The 20,836-nt window shown below is 45.6% G+C and overlaps 1 protein-coding gene and 1 long non-coding RNA gene across 2 annotated transcripts; one reads left to right on the forward strand and one right to left on the reverse strand.

The window, feature by feature from the left end:
* On the forward strand, positions 1 to 2,164 carry DUSP13A (dual specificity phosphatase 13A). The gene is made up of 3 exons (XM_075155434.1): positions 1 to 161; positions 462 to 679; positions 1,804 to 2,164. Exons 1-3 carry the CDS (start codon positions 1 to 3, stop codon positions 2,001 to 2,003), a joined length of 579 nt encoding a protein of 192 aa, XP_075011535.1. The 3' UTR covers positions 2,004 to 2,164.
* A 4,299-nt stretch (positions 2,165 to 6,463) lies between these two features.
* LOC142084587 (uncharacterized) lies at positions 6,464 to 12,088 on the reverse strand. Its single transcript, XR_012674396.1, has 4 exons — positions 12,045 to 12,088; positions 9,575 to 9,781; positions 9,043 to 9,171; positions 6,464 to 6,696 (listed from the first exon to the last, which is right to left on the reverse strand). It is a non-coding gene; the product is annotated as an uncharacterized LOC142084587 (long non-coding RNA).
* Between the last annotated feature and the right edge of the window lie 8,748 nt (positions 12,089 to 20,836).

Below are 20,836 nucleotides of genomic sequence, written 5' to 3' on the forward strand. Positions count from 1 at the left end.
ATGTCTGGGGCGGAGGCGCGGGGCCTCCGGGGACCCGAAGGTGCTGGGGCATGCACAGGGGATGTCCCCTCCCTTAAAGAAATTGAGCAGCTCCTGAACACCGGGCGGCCCTCTTGCAACCACGTTGATGAAGTATGGCCTAATCTCTTCTTGGGAGACCTGTAAGTACAGCTTTACAGACACATCTTCGCCGTACGTTCTGTCTGTTAGTGTGCCTCCTAAATGTGGCTTTAGACAGCTCATAGTTTTGCTAATTGATGTCATTTACACTGCAGACAGCACGGTTTCCAAGATAAAATTATGACTAAGCTGGTACTTGCTTCTCGGTCAGCCCTTAGAAGCAACGCCCTTAGAGGCTGATGCTCCAGCAAATGGCTTGGGACATGCAATCGCAGAGCTTCTCCTGCTCCGTGAATATCTCTGCACCCATCCCAATTTGTTTGTCTTTGTCTTTTCCTTAGAGTAACAGCTCACAACAGATTTGTTTTGTGGAAGATGGGTGTGACCCATGTTTTAAATGCTGCCCACGGCACAGCATACAGCCACGGAGGCCAGGACTTTTACGGAGCGACCATTAATTACTATGGTGTACCAGCCCACGACCTCCCAAGCTTTGATATAAGCCAGTTCTTTTTCTCTGCAGCACAATTTATCCACAATGCCTTGAACACGCCAGGAGGTACGAAATTATCGTTGGTCGCATTTTTTTGTGAGTTAGCCTCTCATAACAGGTCTGCTCCACAAGCTCAGTGGTGGACAAGCAATCCATGGTCTCCTGCTAACTGCTGGTCACCTGCACAGTGGGTGGTGGGAGGAGAGAGCGCTGGGTACGTGTGTGTAGCTCTAACTAGGTCCCAAAAAGTTGACGTGAGAAAAAGGATGAACAATGCAGGAGAGAGAGACTGGGGCAGAGAGGAGAGGAGGCAGAGTAGAGAGAAGAATATCTGGAAGGAAAGGCTGGTTCAAAAAGGGAGAAGCAAAAATACACATTTAAAATAGACACCCTCTTTTGAGACCCTCTTATGGCAACCATATTTGTAAGAACAAATGAATAAAGAGACAAAAGTCCTGATTTCTACAGCCACCAACTGCATGAAGAGGCTCATATATTGCAGATGAGCTTCTTGCGTGAACAGGGCCTGCAGGGCTGTGCCCCCAAGGAGAAGATCTACCTTTACCCAAGGAGATTTATAGCGTGTGCACAAGAGACTGAGCTTCTTGGCACTGGTGCAATAAAATACTAATTAACCTGTATTACATAAAAGACCATTTCTTAGCATGAGTAAACTGGCATTAATGGAGCTGTCTCAGTCTGTATCACAAGTTCTGCCTTCAAAAGAGAATTACAGTCGCAGCAAATAGCCTTATTATGCAATGGTACTAGGCCAGTCATTTTTCTTGGTGGCTAATGCGTTAGTGCCATCCTTTCAGGCCAGATTTTAGCATTCTTCTTCACCTAAGTAAGCCCCTCTGAAACCAATGGGTCTGATTTTCCTCTTGCTTACAACAGAACTACTTCATTACTTCAACAGGGTTTTCTTTGATTTACCAGTGTTTCTGAGATCAGGTTGGGATCTCATGGCACTTCTCATACAAGTGAGTGTAACAATTGCAAATTAGACTTAATTGTTAGCAGTTCATGTGATCTATTAGAAGCGTAAGAAATACATCATGTTTGCGGTGTTACTCTGACCAAGCTGGAGAAGGCAGAAGGGGTTTGCCTTCCCTTTAAATTAAACTTCATCCACTGTACTGCTTATCTTCTATGGTTATAATTTGTGGTTTGTTTTTTTTTTTAACCAGCTAAAATTTTGGTACATTGTGCAGTTGGAGTAAGCAGGTCAGCTTCCCTAGTCCTAGCAGATCTCATGATAAAACACCACCTCCCATTGGTTGGAGCCATCAAAACAGTGAAGGAACATCGATGGATTTCACCCAATCGTGGCTTTCTGAAACACCTGCAAAATTTGGATGTTCAGCTACGCCAAAAGAAGGACTGCTGACAGGGCAAACCCATTTACATTCACTTTTCTGAGTTTCAGCCTTCATAGCCATTGTGCCTATACAGCTCCCTATGATCAATGCATGTTGAAAAAAATGAAGAAAATTGTGCCTCAAAGAAAAAAGTCAACAGACCTGTAAGTGGATTAATTCTGACAGCTCAGTTCCTCCAAGACCAGCGCAGCCAACATGAGCACCGTAAGCACTGTGCGCTGCAGAGCTGCCGTGCCTAGCATGGTGCTACCAGATGACTCCACTGCAGTGGTTAAGATGGACTGAGTTTGCTCCTGGTTTGTGCTAATGCCAGAGGCAAGTTCAATAATCGCATCTAGCTGTACAACACGTTTGAGTCCCCTTTACTTGGGCGTGTAACATAACCAGCTTCCTTGGTTTGGTTACAGCTCTCATGTGCATGTTCTCCTAAGAAAAGCTTTTCGTGTTTCAGGCCTGGTGATGTGGCGAGGGCAATTTCTTAAGAGCCCAGGCATTGCTATAGAAACATTCCTCTTTCTCTGGTCTGCTCAATATTGCAGTGCTACAGAAAGCTGTGACAGCCTGAAGATCCATACTGGGAGAATAAACTTCTGTGCAGCGCTCTCTGCAGTCTCTGAGTCAGCAAACCCACAAACTTTTTCTTGTGTAAATATGTTTTCAGCAAGATAATGTATGTTATGTAGTATGTTGAGGACATTAAATAAAAGATGTCAGATCTTCAAAGTGTTTTGTAAGCTTGAACTCATCAGTTCACTCTTCCTCCAAATTATCCCAAGTCAGTTCTGTGTAAGTGGCTTTGAATCTTCCCTGGTTTAACATCAGGTAGGAACTTAGTTAGCTTACATCAATGGCTAGGCTTAACTGATACAAATTAATTTTAAGCTGTTTTGAAGATGTCACTTTTCCTATCGCCAATTAATCGGTACTTAAACCAATGTGATTTTTAATACAGCAACAGCATTTGAAATTCATGCTACCACTCTGCCTGAAAATTAGCTTGTTACCTTGTGGTGAACCATGAAGCGATAATCAAATCTATTTTTGCCCTGTGCTACTGGTTTGATTTATTGATTGGTTGACCTTATAAACCTTCCCTGCCAGATTAAGTAAATACATTTCTGCTTGCTTGTTGGCATTTGAAGCATCAGTTCTGATCATTTTCTTCTCTGCTGGAAGAGACTTGCAAGGTTATTAGAAGACTTAAATAGTGGTGACTTGTGAGTTGAACCTCTTCCTTCCCAGACTCCCTATCCTCCGTAATTCTTGGAGAGGTTATGACATGAATGCTGATTCTGCCTAGCACTTATGGGAATGTAGAAATCCCTCCCTATTTCACTGTACACAAATGCTTTGCAAAATAAGCATATTTAAGATCCTTTCAGAGGTCTATGCGACTGTCTGTTCAGATTTTCCTAAATCTTGCCAAAGAGCTCCACTGACGAGAGGAAGAGAACACATTGTAGTGTAAAAAAGATCAAATAGAAAAATCACATTTAAAACCCAGCAGTGCTAGGACAATCTTTATACCTCACAAAGCAGCAGAGTGGTGGAGGAGGAGCTGGGTTTGCTTTGAAGTTCTCCATTAGAGTTAATAGGGATTTATATGAGTTAATATTTCACTATAATTTATACTTCGTTCACATTACAGTAGATTTTATTCTGGAAACCTTTTGAAGACATGGCATTGAAAAATCTGAAATTCATGTGAGTGAAATAATGCATCTTAATGGCTTTAGGCTGGGCAAAATTAGACACATGTGAGCAAGATTAATGGAACCTCCCATCAGGATAATGCTTTGCATGCCCCTGAACATCTGTCCCACAAAGCCACAGCTGTGAAAGCTGCTCCTGTTGTAAATTAGTACCTGCTCTCGGAGATGCTGCTCATCCTGGGAGAGTATTTTTTCACCAGGGTAGAGAAGAGAAGAGTACAGAGCGAAGCTGAGTCAGTATGGCATCCATGCCACCGATGACATGGTAGTGATCTTGTGCAGCAAGACTGACTTACCCCAGCGGAGGGAATGAATTAGTTAGAAACTTTTTTCAAGGGCACTGGCAAACCACAGAAGTGTTTTTAATCTGTGGAGTTAGTGTTGCCTATATTTCCTGCCTGCCCGCTCTGCTCCCTTCCTTACATACAGCTTAACTTTGGCTCCAGGTCTGCTTGGGGAAAAATATTCCAGTCAGCATGAGCAAAAGTGGTAGAATTAGTCCCCTAACTTCATAAAACAGAAAACGCTGTCTGTTGTGATGTGCTAGGAGGAAAAGAGAACTTTTCACCTGTCACTTATACTATCCACAGTTCAGGTCACGATGTGACGTGACATTAGTGCTTCACTGTTTTCCGCTATCAGCAGGAAAACTTGTAGTTCAAATCCTGGTTTGGCAAGTTAGACTGAGGAGCCAAAACAAAAGAAAAATACTGCCTCACCCGTGGCACTTTGTTCAGAAAATGCACATCTGTCAACAGAGTCTACACAACCCGGGAGACTAAAGGCACTGAATGTTAACTCCTAGCCGAGGGGGGGTCCCATTGTGAAAGATACCTCAGTACCCAAAGGTAAGCTGGTACCTGCTGAGCTGGCCGGAGCACCTGGGCCCCCGCAGCGGCGGCTGCCGACCCTCCCGGGAACCGCCAGCCTGACGAGGAGCCGATTACCTTCCAGCTCCTCCGAAACAAACAGGCGCAGAGGCCTGCCTCATTCTGGGGTGTCTCCTCAATTTGTTCTTAATTCCTTTATCCCTTTTCAGCTTTTTTTTAGTGTTTAGCTGAAGAATCCATCTGACAAAGCCCACAGCAAAGTGCATATGGTTCAGGAACGAGCTCCTCCTGTGGGAAAGGACTATGCCAGAAAGAAGAGCTAGACCTCCTCTGAAGAGGACCTGAAAACCAATTTTTGGTTATTTTGAGCCACCTTACCAAGTGGGTCATGACGGCTTGTGCCAGCTCAGCGGAGGCTGCAAGTGTGTCTGTGAGCAGAGAGCACAGAGAAAGGGAGTGTCCCAGCTACAGCTACGGCAGACTTAAATCTGCTTAAAGCAATCACAGAACCACAGTGTCACCTCAAGGGAGCCATGTAAAGTTCCAGTGGAAATTTCCCTTAATTTTATTTTCCAGTACAAGAACTGAGGGCATCAGATGAAGTCAGTAGAGGCCAGGCCTGAAACAAGAGGAGGGCGTTCAGGTGAGCTGTGTAACGCCTTGCTACAGGATGCTGCAGAGGGTAAAAGCCGGTCAATGTTCAAGGGGTAACTGGAAAACTTTACGGAACAGAAATCCATTCAGGGTTACGAATACTTAGAAACTCCATCTAGATCTGGAAGCTCAGGAGCTGCAGCCAGCTGGAAGCTGGGAGAGTGTTAGAAAGCAGTATAATTCATGCTTGTGTGGTCTTATTTTCTGTAGGCATCCACTTCCAGCCACAGTCAGATGCAGGATAGTGGGCTCGATGGACCTTTGGTGAGGCCCAGGACAGCTGCTCTCAGTCTTTATTTTGACCTCACCCCTAATGTGAGCTGTCCCCTCTTTCCTGGTAGCTTATTATTAGAACTGGGTCACATGAGGCATTTGGGACTGTGTCTCGGTTGCGTTGACCGACATTTCTTTCACGGGGAAAGCTCTGTGCTGGCAGGCACAGCAATATAGCTTACGTGGGGAGGGAGTAGCGGGTTTTTTGCATAAGATTCGCTTAATGCAGACTTCTCAGTCTTGCGGCTGTTCCGTCAGGGGTGGAGCGCTGAGCGAATCCAGGGAGGCGTCAAGGCGCGTGCCGCATTCAGAGACAGCCACCTGCTTGGGAACATCAAGCGGCAGCAAAGAGCACGCTTCAGCAAAAATCTCCCCTGTGGATTCTGCAGCAGCGGCATCCAGCCGGCTCTCCCCTGCCTAAATCTACGTGTGGCCAAGCAAAGGGGCCAGCGCCTGAAGACGGTCAGACCCCCTCAGCCCAGGAATGCTCTGAGCCTGGCACTCCCTCTGCCCAGGAACTGCCAGATATTTTGGACAGCTGCAAGGTGGAATTAAATCACGTGGGTGAAGAGTGGCCTAATCTCTACATAGGCAATATGTAAGTGTTATTTGAGGCTAAGCTATTCTGAAGGGCTGGGGAATACAGTGCTTGTTAACATATGTTATCCAACTACTTTATTTAGTTAGCGTTGTTAAACTTCGTTGCCTTAAAATAGACTTAAATTAACACAGAAGAAAGCAAAAGGACTGTCCATTAAAGAAAAAACCTACAGAACAGAATAAAATTAATTAAAAAGAGAATGACTCTCTCTATTGCTTTGCATTATTTTATAATTATTCAACATACAGATTTTATAAATGCTGCAACATTTACCAAATAAAGCACAAGACAGACTCATGATCCTGAGTAGCCTTAAAGTTGAACTGCAATTGGTTTTTACCTTTCTCAGTTTAATTTTAACTAGAATGGAAATGTTCACATAAAAAAAAGTATTCTAATTTTTGCTGTTTGTATGACAACTTGATTTGCAGTTGAAGTTTCTGACAAAAAAAAAGAAAGGATATTCTGAATGACAGCAGACTTCACTGTTTATTTCTCCAACTTGTGCGGATGGTTGTTTCACTCTGGAGCACGGAAAAAGCACGCAGTCGTCTGCACTCAACATGCCTAGTGCCCAATGTTATGCCAAAACAAGTTCTTTCCACCACCAGCAGGTTGCAAACTTGGAAATCTGGAAAGTACAATTACGATAATTCCTAAATGAGAGATAGGAGGAACTAACAATCCTTTGGCTAATTGCCCATTGACTACAGCTAAAAGTGGACATTCTTCTAGCTACAAAAAAGGAAAGCCTAAAAATGAGCTAGATGACGTCAGGGAAATAAACCCAGATTTTTAAAGACAGATTACAAATTGCAGCCTGCTCCCTAATCGCGCCGCGTTTCTAATCAGGAGCGTGACACCCTGCAGATGAGGGTGGCTGCCCACTGGTAGGCACTGGTAGGCAGCCAGAAACACGGTTGTGCTGGTCTGGCCCTGGGCAGGGAAAGGCAGAAGCCAGCGCAACATGCAATACTTCACTCAATTGCTTTGGTGACAAGACTGGGAGACCAACCTTTGCCTTTCCAGTTAAACCTCGTAACTATACTTGGAAATTAACTTTTTTACTTTATTAGAACCATTTGAGAAATAAGGATTTGCACAATTGAGCCCAACAGGTAGTAAAAGCAAAGATTTGAGACTCTATAAAAATCACTGAAATTGTATTGTCTTAACACCATCATTTGCTTTTAGACATTCCTCTAAGGGCAGTTTTAAGACCTCCTTTTAAAACCTGTGGGTATATGTGCTCCAAATCACTCTTGCATGTTTATTTTCAATTGCATTCTGTTTCTTGAAAAAAAAATGTTGGGGAAAAACATGTATAGATAACAACAGCATGTACATGTAGTAAGGAAAAGATGAATTTGGAGAACGTCCAGCTAACAGGAATAAAAATGTAAACAGGTTGGTTTGCTAATGCAACAGCTGATCACTAATATTGAGGTTAAGTACAGAGTTACAGGCTGCAATCAGTGAAACTGGAAATTTATCAAGTGCTATAGTTGGAATTTTCTTTATTCTGCCACCATCAATAAGACAAATATGAACAACACCTGAGAATAAGGTTTCATGGGTTCTTTCTGAGGTGGAAATGGGGAATAGAGAGCAGATTTGCATTTAGGGCCCAACCCAACACGCAGTGACGTCAATAAACAGAGGATGTTTCTGTTACTGAGCAAACCCGTGCCAGCATCAGGGCTGGTGCCATAGCTAAAACAACCCAAAGCAGTACCATAAATTGTCACTGCTTGTTTCTGTGGAACCACTTATGTGCAGTTTCTGAGGACCTACTTGGAAATTAAAGATCAATCTAGAATTAATGCTGTCTTTTATAAGAAATATTTCTCCTTATGACTTTATCAGAAATTTGATGATCAGCTTCTTTAAACAAGTTAAATATCTCTAGTAACATAAAGTAGGGATGGCTGACTTCACGTGATGACTTTCATCCTGGAGGACTTTGAAGTGGTCAACAAACTGATTATTGAATATTTGCCTGGCTATCAGCCATTGCTGATACGCCAGGCCAAGGCCAAGACCCTTTGGGTTGAAAGATAAAATATTGTTAAAAGTGCTACTGAGGGCACAAGATGTAAAATATCTTGCAGAAATCAAACTTCATGCTGAATTTTAAGCAGGCAGGCTTATCAGCTGGAGTTTAGCCAGATTAGGAAGGCTAATACCACTCCAGCAAAGAAACATCGTACAATTACAGGCTGAGACAAAATGGTTACAGGCTATGCTAAAACCCGAGTGTGTTCTTTCAACATACATATTTCAAGTCCAATTACAGGAGGACCTGAACTACCTCATGAAGTGCATTTTTATAAGGTGTTTGGGCCAGTAATTCCCAATACCTTTGTAGTCATATGGAGCCCGTTACACTTGCTAAATTTATAGGAAGTTATAGGCAGGAAACTATCTTTGCAGAAGTGAAATAACTTGGGATTCTGCATTTTCCACATATATTTTGAGTATGTTCAGAAATCATAACCTTTTACCTTTCTTTTACTACATTACTCTTTCTTACACAACACGTCTCAAAGCGTGGTGGGCACTGGGCTCTACAGACAGGAACACCTTACAAGGCAACAAGACACCTTGAGTTGCTTTTTGTCAAGAGCTTTTGTACCTGATTCTCCACAGCTCCATAGCCCGTAACAAGGAAAACCTGAGGAGGCTTGGTGTCACCCATGCACTGAATGCAGCACATTTTGCATGGGGAAGCAAAGGAGACCAAACTGTCCGTGGCCAGGAAATGCATTATTACAGAATATCTGCAGAGGACCTGGTTCACCTTGGTGCACATTTCTGTACCGCCTTGGAGTACATTCACAAGACCAAATGGTGAGTCCCTCTTCTGGTGGTAAGCCGCTGCTCTTACACAGCACTTTCATTAAGCGATCACAAATTACTTTAGCAGCATTGACTAAACCTCACTCAACCACTTGGGTAAGGCTAATTATCCACTTACAGACATTGTCTCCATTGGCAGGTAGGAGGACAGCAGGATCCTGAAAGATTAGGAGTAACCAACAAAACTATGTCCACATCAGTGGCAAGGATCACACGTGGTCTACTGGTAATCATCAGAGTGTATCTTCTGTAGCAGGAGAAGAAAAAAAAAGCAATTATAAAAGGGACTGATGCTGTATTTTAGTGAATGGGGAGAAAGTTCTGAGTTCTCAGTCAGAAACTACTGATTTTTTAAGTTTTTCGGTATTGATTCATCAGAATACACGACACAAAAATTGTTACTTTTTGGTTTGAGAAACAGCCAAAAGCTGCAAAGAGCTATCACAGAGACATGCCAATTGGCCATTTACAAAGCCTAATGCCATGTGTTTTCCTGCCTTTCTGGACTCAGATCTCTAGTAACAAAAAGTGGTTCTTGATTTATGAAAGGGATGAATGTAATACCCTGGAGGCTACTCTATCTCAGCTGCTGTAAATTGGATCTCTCAGAGATGAGATGAGATGCGAGTGAGGCAGAAATATGAACTTACGCAATCTGTGACCATGGCACTATTCCGAGCAGCCTGGAACAGCACTACTTGTATTCATTTTTATTTTGAAGAGAAAATCTTGGTTCACTGTCTTCTTCGAAAAAGCAGATCTGCTTCCCTTGTGCTGGCTTACCGTATGATCTTCCGTCACTTTCCTCCAGGCGATGCTATCCAAAGAGTTATCCAGTAGCGAGCAACTTCATCAAGCTGCAGGATTTAGATATTGAACTGAGATACAGTATACACCGATGTAAACTCTTATGAAATAAAAAAAGATCAGATTGACAGGGAGAAGCATCAGACAGATAATCTGAATATGAGATAAAGATGAAAGGAGCATGACCTAAGGCTTTGGCGTCAAACCTATCTTTCCTCTCTGTTTAGGGGGTAGAGGGTTTCTGAATATCGTATACTCCAGTCACACTTCAGTCATTTGGTTAAATGGAGGCAACAATTGTGCTAGATACTCCTCTAGGATACATTCCCAGTTTGTTGTCTATTCTGCTCATTAAAACTCATAAAACTCAACTCCAGGAGAAAATAGGCCCCTGTCTAAAGTTAAAGCTCTGAAGGATATCCCTGGACATAAAAAGATGCTAACCTGTTTTGCTGCATTGGGATCAGCAAATGAAAAGGGGGAAAAATGTTGTCCAACATGTACAAGAAGTGACCCAGATGGGAGACAGAATTTTCCCACCCTGGTGACAATAGATGCTCAATGGCCGGGGACTTTCCAGAGGTACCTTCGTCCCACCATGCCCTCTGCCCAGCTCTGTCTTAGTTTTATGGACCTGAGATTTACAGCAAATGTAATAAATTTTCAGCCATAAATTAGCCTTCTTTTCATGCTCAGAATTCCCTATTCCCACCAAAATTCCCACCAAAATTTCTCTGTGTTTCCAGCGCTAGTGAACACAGAAAGAGCCAAGTTCTTTAATTTTACAGGAATATTTCATAAAGGAACTGGTCTTTCAACCCTACCCTGCTTGCTTAGAAGACAGGTTTCTCCCAGTACCCTGTCTTCTGCCAATGTCTCGCAAAGGCAAGGGGACTACAAAGATAAAATACTAATCAGACTTTTGAAATGACTACCCAAATTGACAAGCTGAGCTAGACCGCCCTTGGGTAGTTCTCATCTTAGAGCAGTCCTGGAAAACAAATTGTAGTTTTAGACTTAAGTCCTAAACACGCAGAAGTAAAATACCTGGGGAAAGATGCTGGTGGCATCTCAGCAGAACTACGTAGCATTTGCCCAGAGTTCATTTGCCACGTGCGTGCATTTCTGTGCAAGATAACACAGCGCAACGTCAGAACACCAACATTGGGGCCAAATGAATCCTTGGGGAAACTCCCACCAAAAACCAGCGGTGCAGCCCAGGGTTGAATTCGCCCTCCTATTTCCAAACAGAGAAGTCTGCCAAGGACGGTATGGCCTGAGAGGCATACAGGGCTGGCAGGCTCTCAAGTGTCAAAATAGAACCAGCATCGCCAGCCGCATACACCCCGTGCTTCGCAGGCAAGACACAGACAAGAAAAACAATCAAGTTGTCTGGTGGAAAAAGCGGCTTCCCAGGATCGCTCTAGCCACGGCGTAATTGTGATCAATCTGCATTGGCAAGTATCAGCTTTCCGTGTGCGTTTCGCCTCACGCAGGCTGCCTGCGGAGAGCAGCTCGGGCAGGCTGATGCATGCTTGTTATCGCCGGTGTAAATATCTTCGCCTTGTGTTATTGTGGCACAAAGCAGCTGGACCATTTGAAAATCATTTAAAAAGCACTATAAAATTAGGGCTCCAGTGCTCTTATTTTATGACTTTCATGAGCAGCCATTGCCTAGAGAGAAATTATCCTCTTTATTTTCAAGGCTAAAGGTTCTTTTAACATTCATCAAAATCAAAGTGCACCCTTGATAACACATTGAGCTGTTACTTATCTAGTACAGGCTCTTTACCTTCTGCATAATATCACATTTGAGATCTCAGTTCTTCATATACAACTCATTTCATTGTGTCTGCTGTTGTTTTCACCAAGTGAATTTGCATAGTTTCAGGAGAGGCTGGCTGATGCCCTGAAACATATTCTTTCCATAATTCCTAATTTTTTTTTAATTTCTAGAACAATAGCCCGGAGTGTTTTTGTTACTGATCCTTCTATAAAAATGGTCTATTACCTCTTCTGGCAATGGATTTGCACAGACCAATTAAGCACTGTAAGCGAAAGATTTTCAAGAGCATAAATAGTACTTAGGTGCATAACCTGATAGACTCCCCTTTCTGCCTTTGAAAAATCTCTCCCCCGTATATAAAAGTCTTCGATAATTTTTTTTTTCCGTTCCTGTTTTCGCAGGCAGCTTCCTTAGTAAACTCAGGAAAACGGTGAGTGAACCCAAGCAGCATGACAAAATGCAAACAGTACAAAGGAAAAGCCATTCTTTTTAGAAATAAAAAAGAAGTGCAGCTGTATCGACCATACTTAGAGCTCAGATCTGAAGGGCTTAGGAAGAGACACTGCATGAAATCCTCAGCCACAGAGGTTGTGAGTGGGGAATGGCGAGGTCTTGCACATCCTCTGTCCTGCAGCTCAGGAAAACCACTGTTTTCCTCTGTGGTGTTTAACCTGCCTTAGGTTTCTGTAAAAGACCGGTCACCTCATTATCCAGACATCAAATACAGACTGAAGATAAACATTTAGAAAGTCATAACCTTAGCTCTGTTCTCATGATTCCCTCTTTGGCCAGGATTTTGTCCTTATTTCCTCTGGGGGCAGCAGGCTGCATTCCTGTGCCAAATGGCGGCACGCTGTCAGATCCTGCAAGGGGGGCTGGCTGGTGCTCTAGATCCCGCTGTGGAAGCATGTGGAGCCACGCAGAGGAGCTGTGAAGTCAAGATGCAGCATCCTGCATGGAGGAGATGTAACTGGCCAGAGGGCAGGCTGCGTGTGCATGAAGAGCGCCTCGCCACCATGCCAGCACCTCTGCTAGCAGAGGGAGTCTGAATTTTTAACCATAGAGGTCTTGCCTGCTGTCACCCCGTTTGTGATTCATCAACAGGATGCTTAAGCTAACAGGGGGACAAGATGGAGTTATTTGGTGATCACTATTTTTTATGACCTGAGGAAGGCAGTAAACGGGACAGGCATGATCAGCAGACCCTAGTACAGTCTGCTGTCACCACGATGAAGAGCTTCCATCACTCGCTTTCCTTATAAGATAGAAGCTGATTCCTGCTGCTAACCGCAGAACCAAGCTGGGAACAAAGTCATTTTACCAAAAGGAGCAATAAAAGGAACAATACCTTAAAAAGCCAAGTAGGATCAGAATCCTGAGAGGGCAGGTGTGAGGGCACTGGGCTCTGTGTTAGCATCATCTCATGGGGCAAGGGTGTTCCTGCCCAGGTGAGGGGTGTCCATATCATCAGTTGGTTTTCCTTATTGTCACAACAGTTGAAAGTTGCTTTAAACATTTTTCTTTTGCTTCTTCACTCCTGATCCCTTGTCATAGAATCATAGAATCATCAAGGTTGGAAAAGACCTCTAAGATCATCGTGTCCAACCGTCAGCCCAACACACCATGCCCACTACACCATGTCCCTAAGGGCCTCATCCACACGATGAGGCCCCTTGTCATCCTCCTCCTTGCTGCCACTGTGAAATGAATCTTGGGTCATGGTGACAAATGTATTCCCAGCCTGGGAAGCAAATGCTGGATGTTTGGTATCCATGTTTTATTCAATATTTAGTAATGGATATTGTGGACATCTCATTCATAAGACAGGTGGAAAACGTGCCAAGGCAGGTTAGACCTGAAGCTCTGGCTAGTCAATCATTCTCCATTCTCCATCAGCCCAGAGCAGAGTCTAGGGGAAAACAGCCTAGGAAACAGGACAACTTCAGAGTAATTCTTCCCCTGCGCATCTGCCAGCTTTTGGCCTTCAATAGGTTAGCTACTTCCTAAACCTCATGATGCTTTTAATTACCGCAGACTGGACAGGTCTTGTAAAAAACTCCCTAATTGCCTCCCCCCCGCCGCCCCCAGCGAGCGCCTTGCCTCCATCAGCCCCGGGGCGGTCAGCTCAGGCTGCGGGGGGAGAAGGAAAGGACGGGTGACGGGGAGGTGGGAAAGCTGGCGCCGGAGGCGGGCTCTGGGCCGGGCCCGCTGCCGCGGGGGTTCCAGCACGGCGTCCGCGGCCGTGGGCCTTTGTCCGCCCTCGGGCGAACCGCGGGGGCTGCTGAGAAATTTCCTCGATGCCTCGTTCTGACGCGAACTAAAAGCAGGCCGGCGGCAGGCCTCGCCTTCCCCACCGGCTGCGGCAGCCGCCGCCGCGGCGCGGGGGCACCCGGCGGGGAGCGGCCGCGCGGCCGGGGCCGGGGCCGGGACCCCGGGGCCGGGGCCGGGACCCCAGCGCCGGGACCGGGACCCCAGTGCCGGGACCCCGCTGCGCAGTGCTGCCGGTCGGAAATAACTCCTCCCGGCTAATAAGCGCCCGATAACTCGCGCTGACGCCCAATAACCTTTGCAAGTTTTCTTCGGTTTTCTTTTTTAGAAGGCTACAAGGGAAGCATCACTCTGGATGAGGAGGAGGAGCAAAGCCTTCGGTTAACTCAAAGCCCCCGACCTGTCTGATTATTGTAGATAATTTGATGTATACACTCAGGTCAATACCAATTTAACTCATACAGTACATTTCACATTTTTCATCCATCCATCCATCCAGTGCAGTTTCGCGTGTATCAGCTCCCTTTAAAAGCCAGTCATGAGTTTACTGTGGATTTTTAAATCATTGAAGATTGCTTTCTTCTGCCATCTTCTGGCAATATGAAAAATCACAGCCTTCCACTAACAGCAGTGTTGCTGCTCTGGTCTAAGGCAAGGGTTGTCAGTAAAGGCAATGTATAATTAGATCAGTTGGCATAACTGGAAAAAAATATAGCCCTTCTCGGTTGTTTGAAAGCTTGCCTAATTATTCCAGCTCCACCAGTTGATCTAGTAGCAATGGCTCGGGGGTTATCCCAGGGCAAAATGTCTGTTTTGTAGACCTTGTGTTTCTTGAATGTCTGTAACAGCAAAGGAGAGTTGCGTAACGTGAGGCTTTATCGTTTTATAACAGGACTTCATCGGGTGTACCCTAAATATTTTGAAGAGAGTCCTTTTTGCCAGTTTCGCTCTCGGCTCTTCACAGGTCCTTGACAAAAGACATCTTTGTTTCCTATGAAACCACAGGAAGATCTTGTCCAATAGGCGTGTAAAGATTTTCCTTCCACTGCAACAACTATTTCTTTCTGATCTGTCAATGTAAACAGTACAAATCATGCCAAAGCACCTTGCATTATTTGCTCAATTCTAAAACAAAACATTTTCAGTATTTGTTTAAAAATGTATGTAAGATTTAGATAAGCTTAAATTATGGTTTCTGGGGTTTTTTTTCCCCTTTTCCTGCAATCACGCAGAGGTTCTTTGTAAATGACTACTTGTGATCCCCACTATCCTGTCACAACAGCTTTTCCCACATAGTTTTGCTAAAAATATGGAAGTAATGTATGATAATTAAAAAAGGAAAAAATCCAAAAGGAGAAAATGCCAATATTTTTCCTTAAAATAAACTCAAAATTCAAAGCCACTGAGAAAAATTACTCTCAAAATTCCAGCCTGCAAAGAGAACATAAATAAAAGCTGTTCAGAGCTTTGTTCATTTTCACTAGCACCAGCAAAAATGACTGCTTGGGATGCCAGGCATTGCAGAGAAAGGATGTTAATGCTATTTATAGCTCACGGATGGCTCCCATTACCATTGTACCTGAGAAGCTCACAGTCCTTAATGTATTCCTGCTCACAGCAACTTTCTCAAGCAGAGGACAGCCTTCCCAGGGCTGTGCTGGAGGCACTGGGGTTTGCTTTGGGAAAATGGACTGTTATATTTGCAGCCTGTTCCCAAACTGTCTATTATAAACCGCCTCCAGCAGGCACAACCTCCAGCAAGGCTGCACCCCACCTGTGCTTGCCTCACCCTCCTGGGAGCCATGAGGCTGCTGCTTTGCTCGAGGCTCTTCCTCCCTCCATCACCCTGCCGGCTTTGGCATTGGTCTACAGTCCACACCAAGCCTCAGCAAGAAATAACATCAGAAAAACAGCAGCATAAAACCTGACAAGATAAAAGTGAAAAAAAAACACCTTCAAAAACTTGCTGGCACATAACACCCCTTGCTCCTGCCCTGCCTGACGAACTGCACGACTCAGGTGGCATCAACAGGGTATCTGGGGAGGCGGGCAGCACCGCACTGCCGGCTCCTCGCAGAGGCAGCGCGGCGGCAGGGCCTGGCAGAGAAACTCCTTCCCACAAGCCAGCAAATGGCAGGACAAGCTCTCCAGTGACCCTGGGACTGGACATCTCACAGAGCAGCAAGCGCGTCCCCCTGCCCTCGGCCCCTCATCCGCCACAGCCCGGAGGGGTGGCTGCACACGCCGCTTTACCCACACCCCCTGACTAGGCAGCTCCCTGGTTGCTTGCACTCTGCTTTACCTGGTACCCCAATACCAGGGGGGAGCAACAGAAAAGCCACCCCTAGTTTTAATTCTTCAAATTCGAGAAAAAAAATTAGGAGCAAATATTCATCAGACACATAATCAAAAGTTTTCAAGAGAAAGTAAACCCGAGTTCTAGGTCTTAGTATCTCCTCTTAGCTGTTCTCATGCACCTCATCAGTGGTCAATTCCTTTGATACAAACTATCACCCTACTTAAAAGGTGACTTAATTTTAAAAAATCATGATTTTAAAGTCAGCAATTAAAAAATCTAAAGAAAAAATACCCTGCTCTGCCCCAACAAAGCTAAGAGTGTCCCTTGAAAGCTCTGCGGTTTGCCTGAAAAAACTTAAGTGCCAAAATAGATCTTCCACTGTAGAGTTTTGAAGTCTTTTTGCTCTTCGTTCCACTGCAAAGAGTTTGTACAGCTTTTTCAACCTTAGAAAAAGGTGCTTTTCTCATATGTACCCTTTCAAGCAAGGCAAGGCAAGGAGAGCACTCACTGCTAATGTTAAAAGTGCAGGGAGAAACAGACAGCTCAAATATACCACTGCCAAACGACCGAGGAATCTCAAAACCCCTTTACTCATGCCTTCAAATATTCTGAAATCTTGCAAGCTTGACAGCATTGTCAATTTTGTATTGACAGCAGCAGTCAGAGAAAAATCATTTGAGGAGTAAATCAAGGAGAATAAAAAAAAACCCCTTTAATCCGCAGTCACACAAATCCATACTGCCTGCAGAAGGGCAAATGCTTTGGAGCCCCTTTTAATAACAATATATTAACATACTTATTTGTCTTTCCTGAAGCTTGCAAGGAATTTTTTCCCCCCTCTTTCAGAGTCTGGTCTCTTCGACATCATTTGTCGAAGAACTGCCCATAACTTAGACCTATCGACAGCCTGTGACACCGATGAAATCTCGGCGCAGCGCTGGCTGTGACAGCACGCACTGGACTGCTCTCAATATCAAGGTCACTTTGTTTTTCTTGCTCCTGCTGGAGCTCCTCTGCCCTCAGGGCACGGGCTGCCCAAGGAGGCTCTCTCTGAGCTCCTCACAAGCCCCAGCCTCTCTGCTCCATTACTGGTGTTATATAAGATTGGAGTGAAGTTTCTACTATTAGAAGCAGTTAGCTGCACGGTGACTGTGTGCTCTCCTGATTATAGCATATAGCACAGTTATGGCTGCTGGCAGCAGGACTTAAAACTACAGCTATTTTAATTCAGGGAGAAGCATGAGTGCAGCCGAGATGTGTCAAGAAAAACAGTAGTTTTGGGAGGGGTTTAATTCCTAGCAGTGGTACCCTGGACAGGAGTGCCCCAGAAGAGAATTAAAGAGGAAAGCATCACCCTAGGCTTGACAGATATCCACAGCCGAGTCGGAAATTATGGCAGGAGCCTGTGGAGGGCAGCGCTGTCTTGCTGGGGATAGTGCACTGACTAGCTCAGAGATGCCAGCTGCTAAGGTAATACTTCTTTTTTTTTCCTCCTTTGAATCTGAAAGCTGCAGATGTAAAAGCTGTCGTCCTGCCACAGCCATGGCCTGTCACTGCAAGCAGGACTCCCCGTTTTTCCACCCGCCGCCCCCGTTCTCCGGGCATCCTTTTCTGCAGCGTTAGCCCCGTGCGTGGGCAGGGGCCTCTTCCTCGGCTGCGTGGCTCTTAAACAGGAGGCTTGGGGGAGGCAGGCTGGAGCTGGGGGGCTGGAGGCAGCGCGGAGGTTCTCCCCCCTTGGACAGACAGTCTTGGGAAAATATGTGCAGATCGGTTACATTGCAAAAGAAAGGAAATGCTCTCCAGGAGCATTTCCATGAGCTAGCAATAACATCCTCTCCCCAAAAACCAGCAGGGCACAGGTGAAGCTCTCTCCACTAGCCTGAATCCTGCTGGCAGGGCCATGAGCCCGGCTTGGCAAGCTCTGCCCCTCCTGGGGGCTTGCCTTGTCCAGGGACAACGGTGGCTGTGTGACCTGGGACAGGGCTGCTGGAAGGAGCTGTGTGAGAGCGAGCGGTGGGCGGCCTCGCTGGGGCTCCCCACCTCACTCAGGAGCCCACCTGAGCTGAGGCTTCATCTCCACCTGCGCTGCCTCGCAGCTCTGCCCGTGCCTGGCCAGGCACCCCCTTGACTTCCCGCTTCACCTGGGACCTGCCTCACCACCACGGGCTCTCCTGGCTATCCGAACCCCTGGTTACCGTCACCCGCCCTGCCCCCTGACTGCTCCCACTCCTGAAACTGCCTGAAACGTGTCCCTGCCATCCCCAGGTGCTCGCAGCTCCCGTGGGGTAGCGGCAGGCTGTCTCTGCCCTGCAGCAGCCCTGCCAGCCCCACGGGCAGCGGTCACGGAGGAAGAAGCCTTTTGCTCTCCAGCCCAGCTCAGGCTCCTCGCAAGCAGAAGCTGGTGCCTTCCAGCTCGGTTTGGAGGAGTCAGAGGGCCCCATCATAAATGCGCCAGGCCGGATGTGAAGGGAGGTGTCAGGCAGAGACCAAGCAGTGAAGAGGTGTGAAGACTTAGTTTTTCTCCCACCCAGTAAAACGCGGCTGCCGGCATAGGGCGAGGGGCATCTGCGAGCGGAGCTGAGCTGAGGGGGCAGCCGCGGAGGAGGCTCGCAGGGCTGCTCCCGCTCCTTCCCGACGCTGCGGTTAAAGAGAGGGCTGTGTTTTCCAGAGCCCTCGATCTGGCATCTTTCCCGGGTAGTAAATTCTCTTAAAAACCGAACCAAACAGAGCTTTAATTGTACATTCTGCTTTTCTCTTCACTCCGGAATAATGGCAATGGCATTAATACAGTGCTGCGTTGAACACGTACCCGCACTGAGGCCGAGGGACCGATTCTGCTTTCCATTATTCAGGGGCACTGCCTCTGGTGAAGCAGATCAGGGTTTAAACAGCGAGCAGGAGCAATGAACTTCTACTGTTCCCTGCTGTTTGAGTGTGGGCAAAATAAAAGGCCATAACATACGATGCAGTCAGCCAGGAAAGCAATATTGCTCTGCCATGTGCACGGTCTACACCAAGACGAGTCCAGGATCTCATTTCTAAATTCCCATAGGTGCCTCATTTAAACCATCAGCCATAACCTGCTTCTCATTTTCAATACCACTTGGTATTAGAGCTGCAGTGAACTGCTGGTGAGAGATTCTAATTCCTGCAAACAAGCCCCTGTAGGCTTGCAAGGAAAACAGAGAGTTCCCCTCTCGGTTGCCTGCTAGGTTCCCATCTGGCTGTTTTAACTTTGCTATTGCTTTTAAATGTGCCTGTTTCTGCACACAAGGCTTTCAGCTCTACCTCAAGAGCCTCCTGGGTTCTCTCAGCGTCAGATTCTGGCCAAAATGTGGAGACACAGATTGGGTCTTCTTAACAAAAAGGAAGATCAGATTTCACATTACAGTATCTGAAAGATTAATTCCACTTACATGATCATTTCCCTGTGAACCACACTTCTTTCCATCTGGATTTTTCCATCAGGAGGACAAAGAGCCATAGTGTTAAGCACTACCTGAAAGAAAAGAGCAAGGAGTGTAAAAGATGAGCGCAGAGATGCTTGCTGAGAGAAAAGAGAAGAAAAAACAGAGAAGAGAGCAATTTCAAATGCATCAAGAGGCTTTTTTTTTTTTCCCACGTTAATTATAGTTTGATCTTACGCTTTGGTATTTTGAACCATTTAGTTGTCAGGGTTTGATTCAGGGAATTTAGGATATTTGGGTGCAAGAGCTTTCTGTATCATGTTATTGTTACCTAGTGTTTGCATTACTGTAGTAAGCACAGGTCCATCCAAAATCAGTGCCCTGCTGTGCCCGAGGCTATCAATAATCTCATGTAAGACCTTCTTATTGAAAGACACCTGTCCCCATCCGGGCTACCATCCTACCCGCAAGCAGAGCTGTACCAGCTAGGAAGGTGCTAACAAAAGGGATAGAGGAAAGATGACTTGGGCCACAGACTCTTCTTGGGAACTTCAGTCAGTCATTTAATCTCTCTACAGCTCAGTTCGGTCTTTAGGAGACAAGGTAATAACCATGGCAAAATGGCAAGAGGCTTTCCTCCCGTTGCAGGAGTGAAAATGAGGGCTAGGTGAATAAGTGGCTGCGCAGTTAGTTTGTGTTCATATTTAGTTAAACAAAACATGTTTTTCTCAACCAGGAACAAGCCACTTCATCTTGTTTTAATATTTTAAAAGTTTTTATGCAATGCTAAAGTAAAATTCCAAAACCAAAGTAACTTTGAATAGAAAAATGGAAGTGGTAATTTTTTTGGAAATAACAAAATGAACTATTTAAAATGTACAACATTGGAGTCTGCATTTTTTCCAGAACTTTGCTGAGTTTTCTTTGTCTGGAATCTGCAAATGCAACACAAATCTGTTAAATGCTTTAGCCAATTCAAGTCAGTGGGGGTTGTGCGTTTTTTTTTTCTTTGCCAGAAAAATCTTCAGTAGAAAACGGCAATTGTTTCCAGCGTAGAAAAAGGGGAAAAAAAAAAAGCCTTGCAGACTGTAGTACTCAAGAGGCTGGATAATATCGGGGAGATACAAAGCTCAGTCAGGTTGCTGTAGACGAGGTCCTGGAATGACCAAGTCGCTTGGGAGCCGCACCCAGCTGCACGCAAACAGCGTGCGGAGTCACCCGCAGCCCTTCCCGGGCGCTCCCTGCCGCTGGGCGATGCCGGCCCCGCAGCCCCCTGCGGCCCCTGCCTCGGGGGTGGCTCTCCTGCCCACCAGGGAAATGCCAGCCTCCATGACACCTAGAGAGG

Source organism: Calonectris borealis, chromosome 7 (genome assembly GCF_964195595.1).
Source record: "Calonectris borealis chromosome 7, bCalBor7.hap1.2, whole genome shotgun sequence".
In the NCBI taxonomy this organism is placed as follows: Eukaryota; Metazoa; Chordata; class Aves; order Procellariiformes; family Procellariidae; genus Calonectris; species Calonectris borealis.

What these genes read in the sequence shown, in the direction of transcription:
- DUSP13A (XM_075155434.1), top strand. Translation starts at nt 1, where the DNA reads ATGTCTGGGGCGGAGGCGCGGGGCCTCCGGGGACCCGAAGGTGCTGGG. An exon ending in AATCTCTTCTTGGGAGACCT is followed by an intron (nt 162 to 461) that starts GTAAGTACAGCT and finishes TCTTTTCCTTAG; the next exon opens with AGTAACAGCTCACAACAGAT. An exon ending in TGCCTTGAACACGCCAGGAG is followed by an intron (nt 680 to 1,803) that starts GTACGAAATTAT and finishes TTTTTTAACCAG; the next exon opens with CTAAAATTTTGGTACATTGT.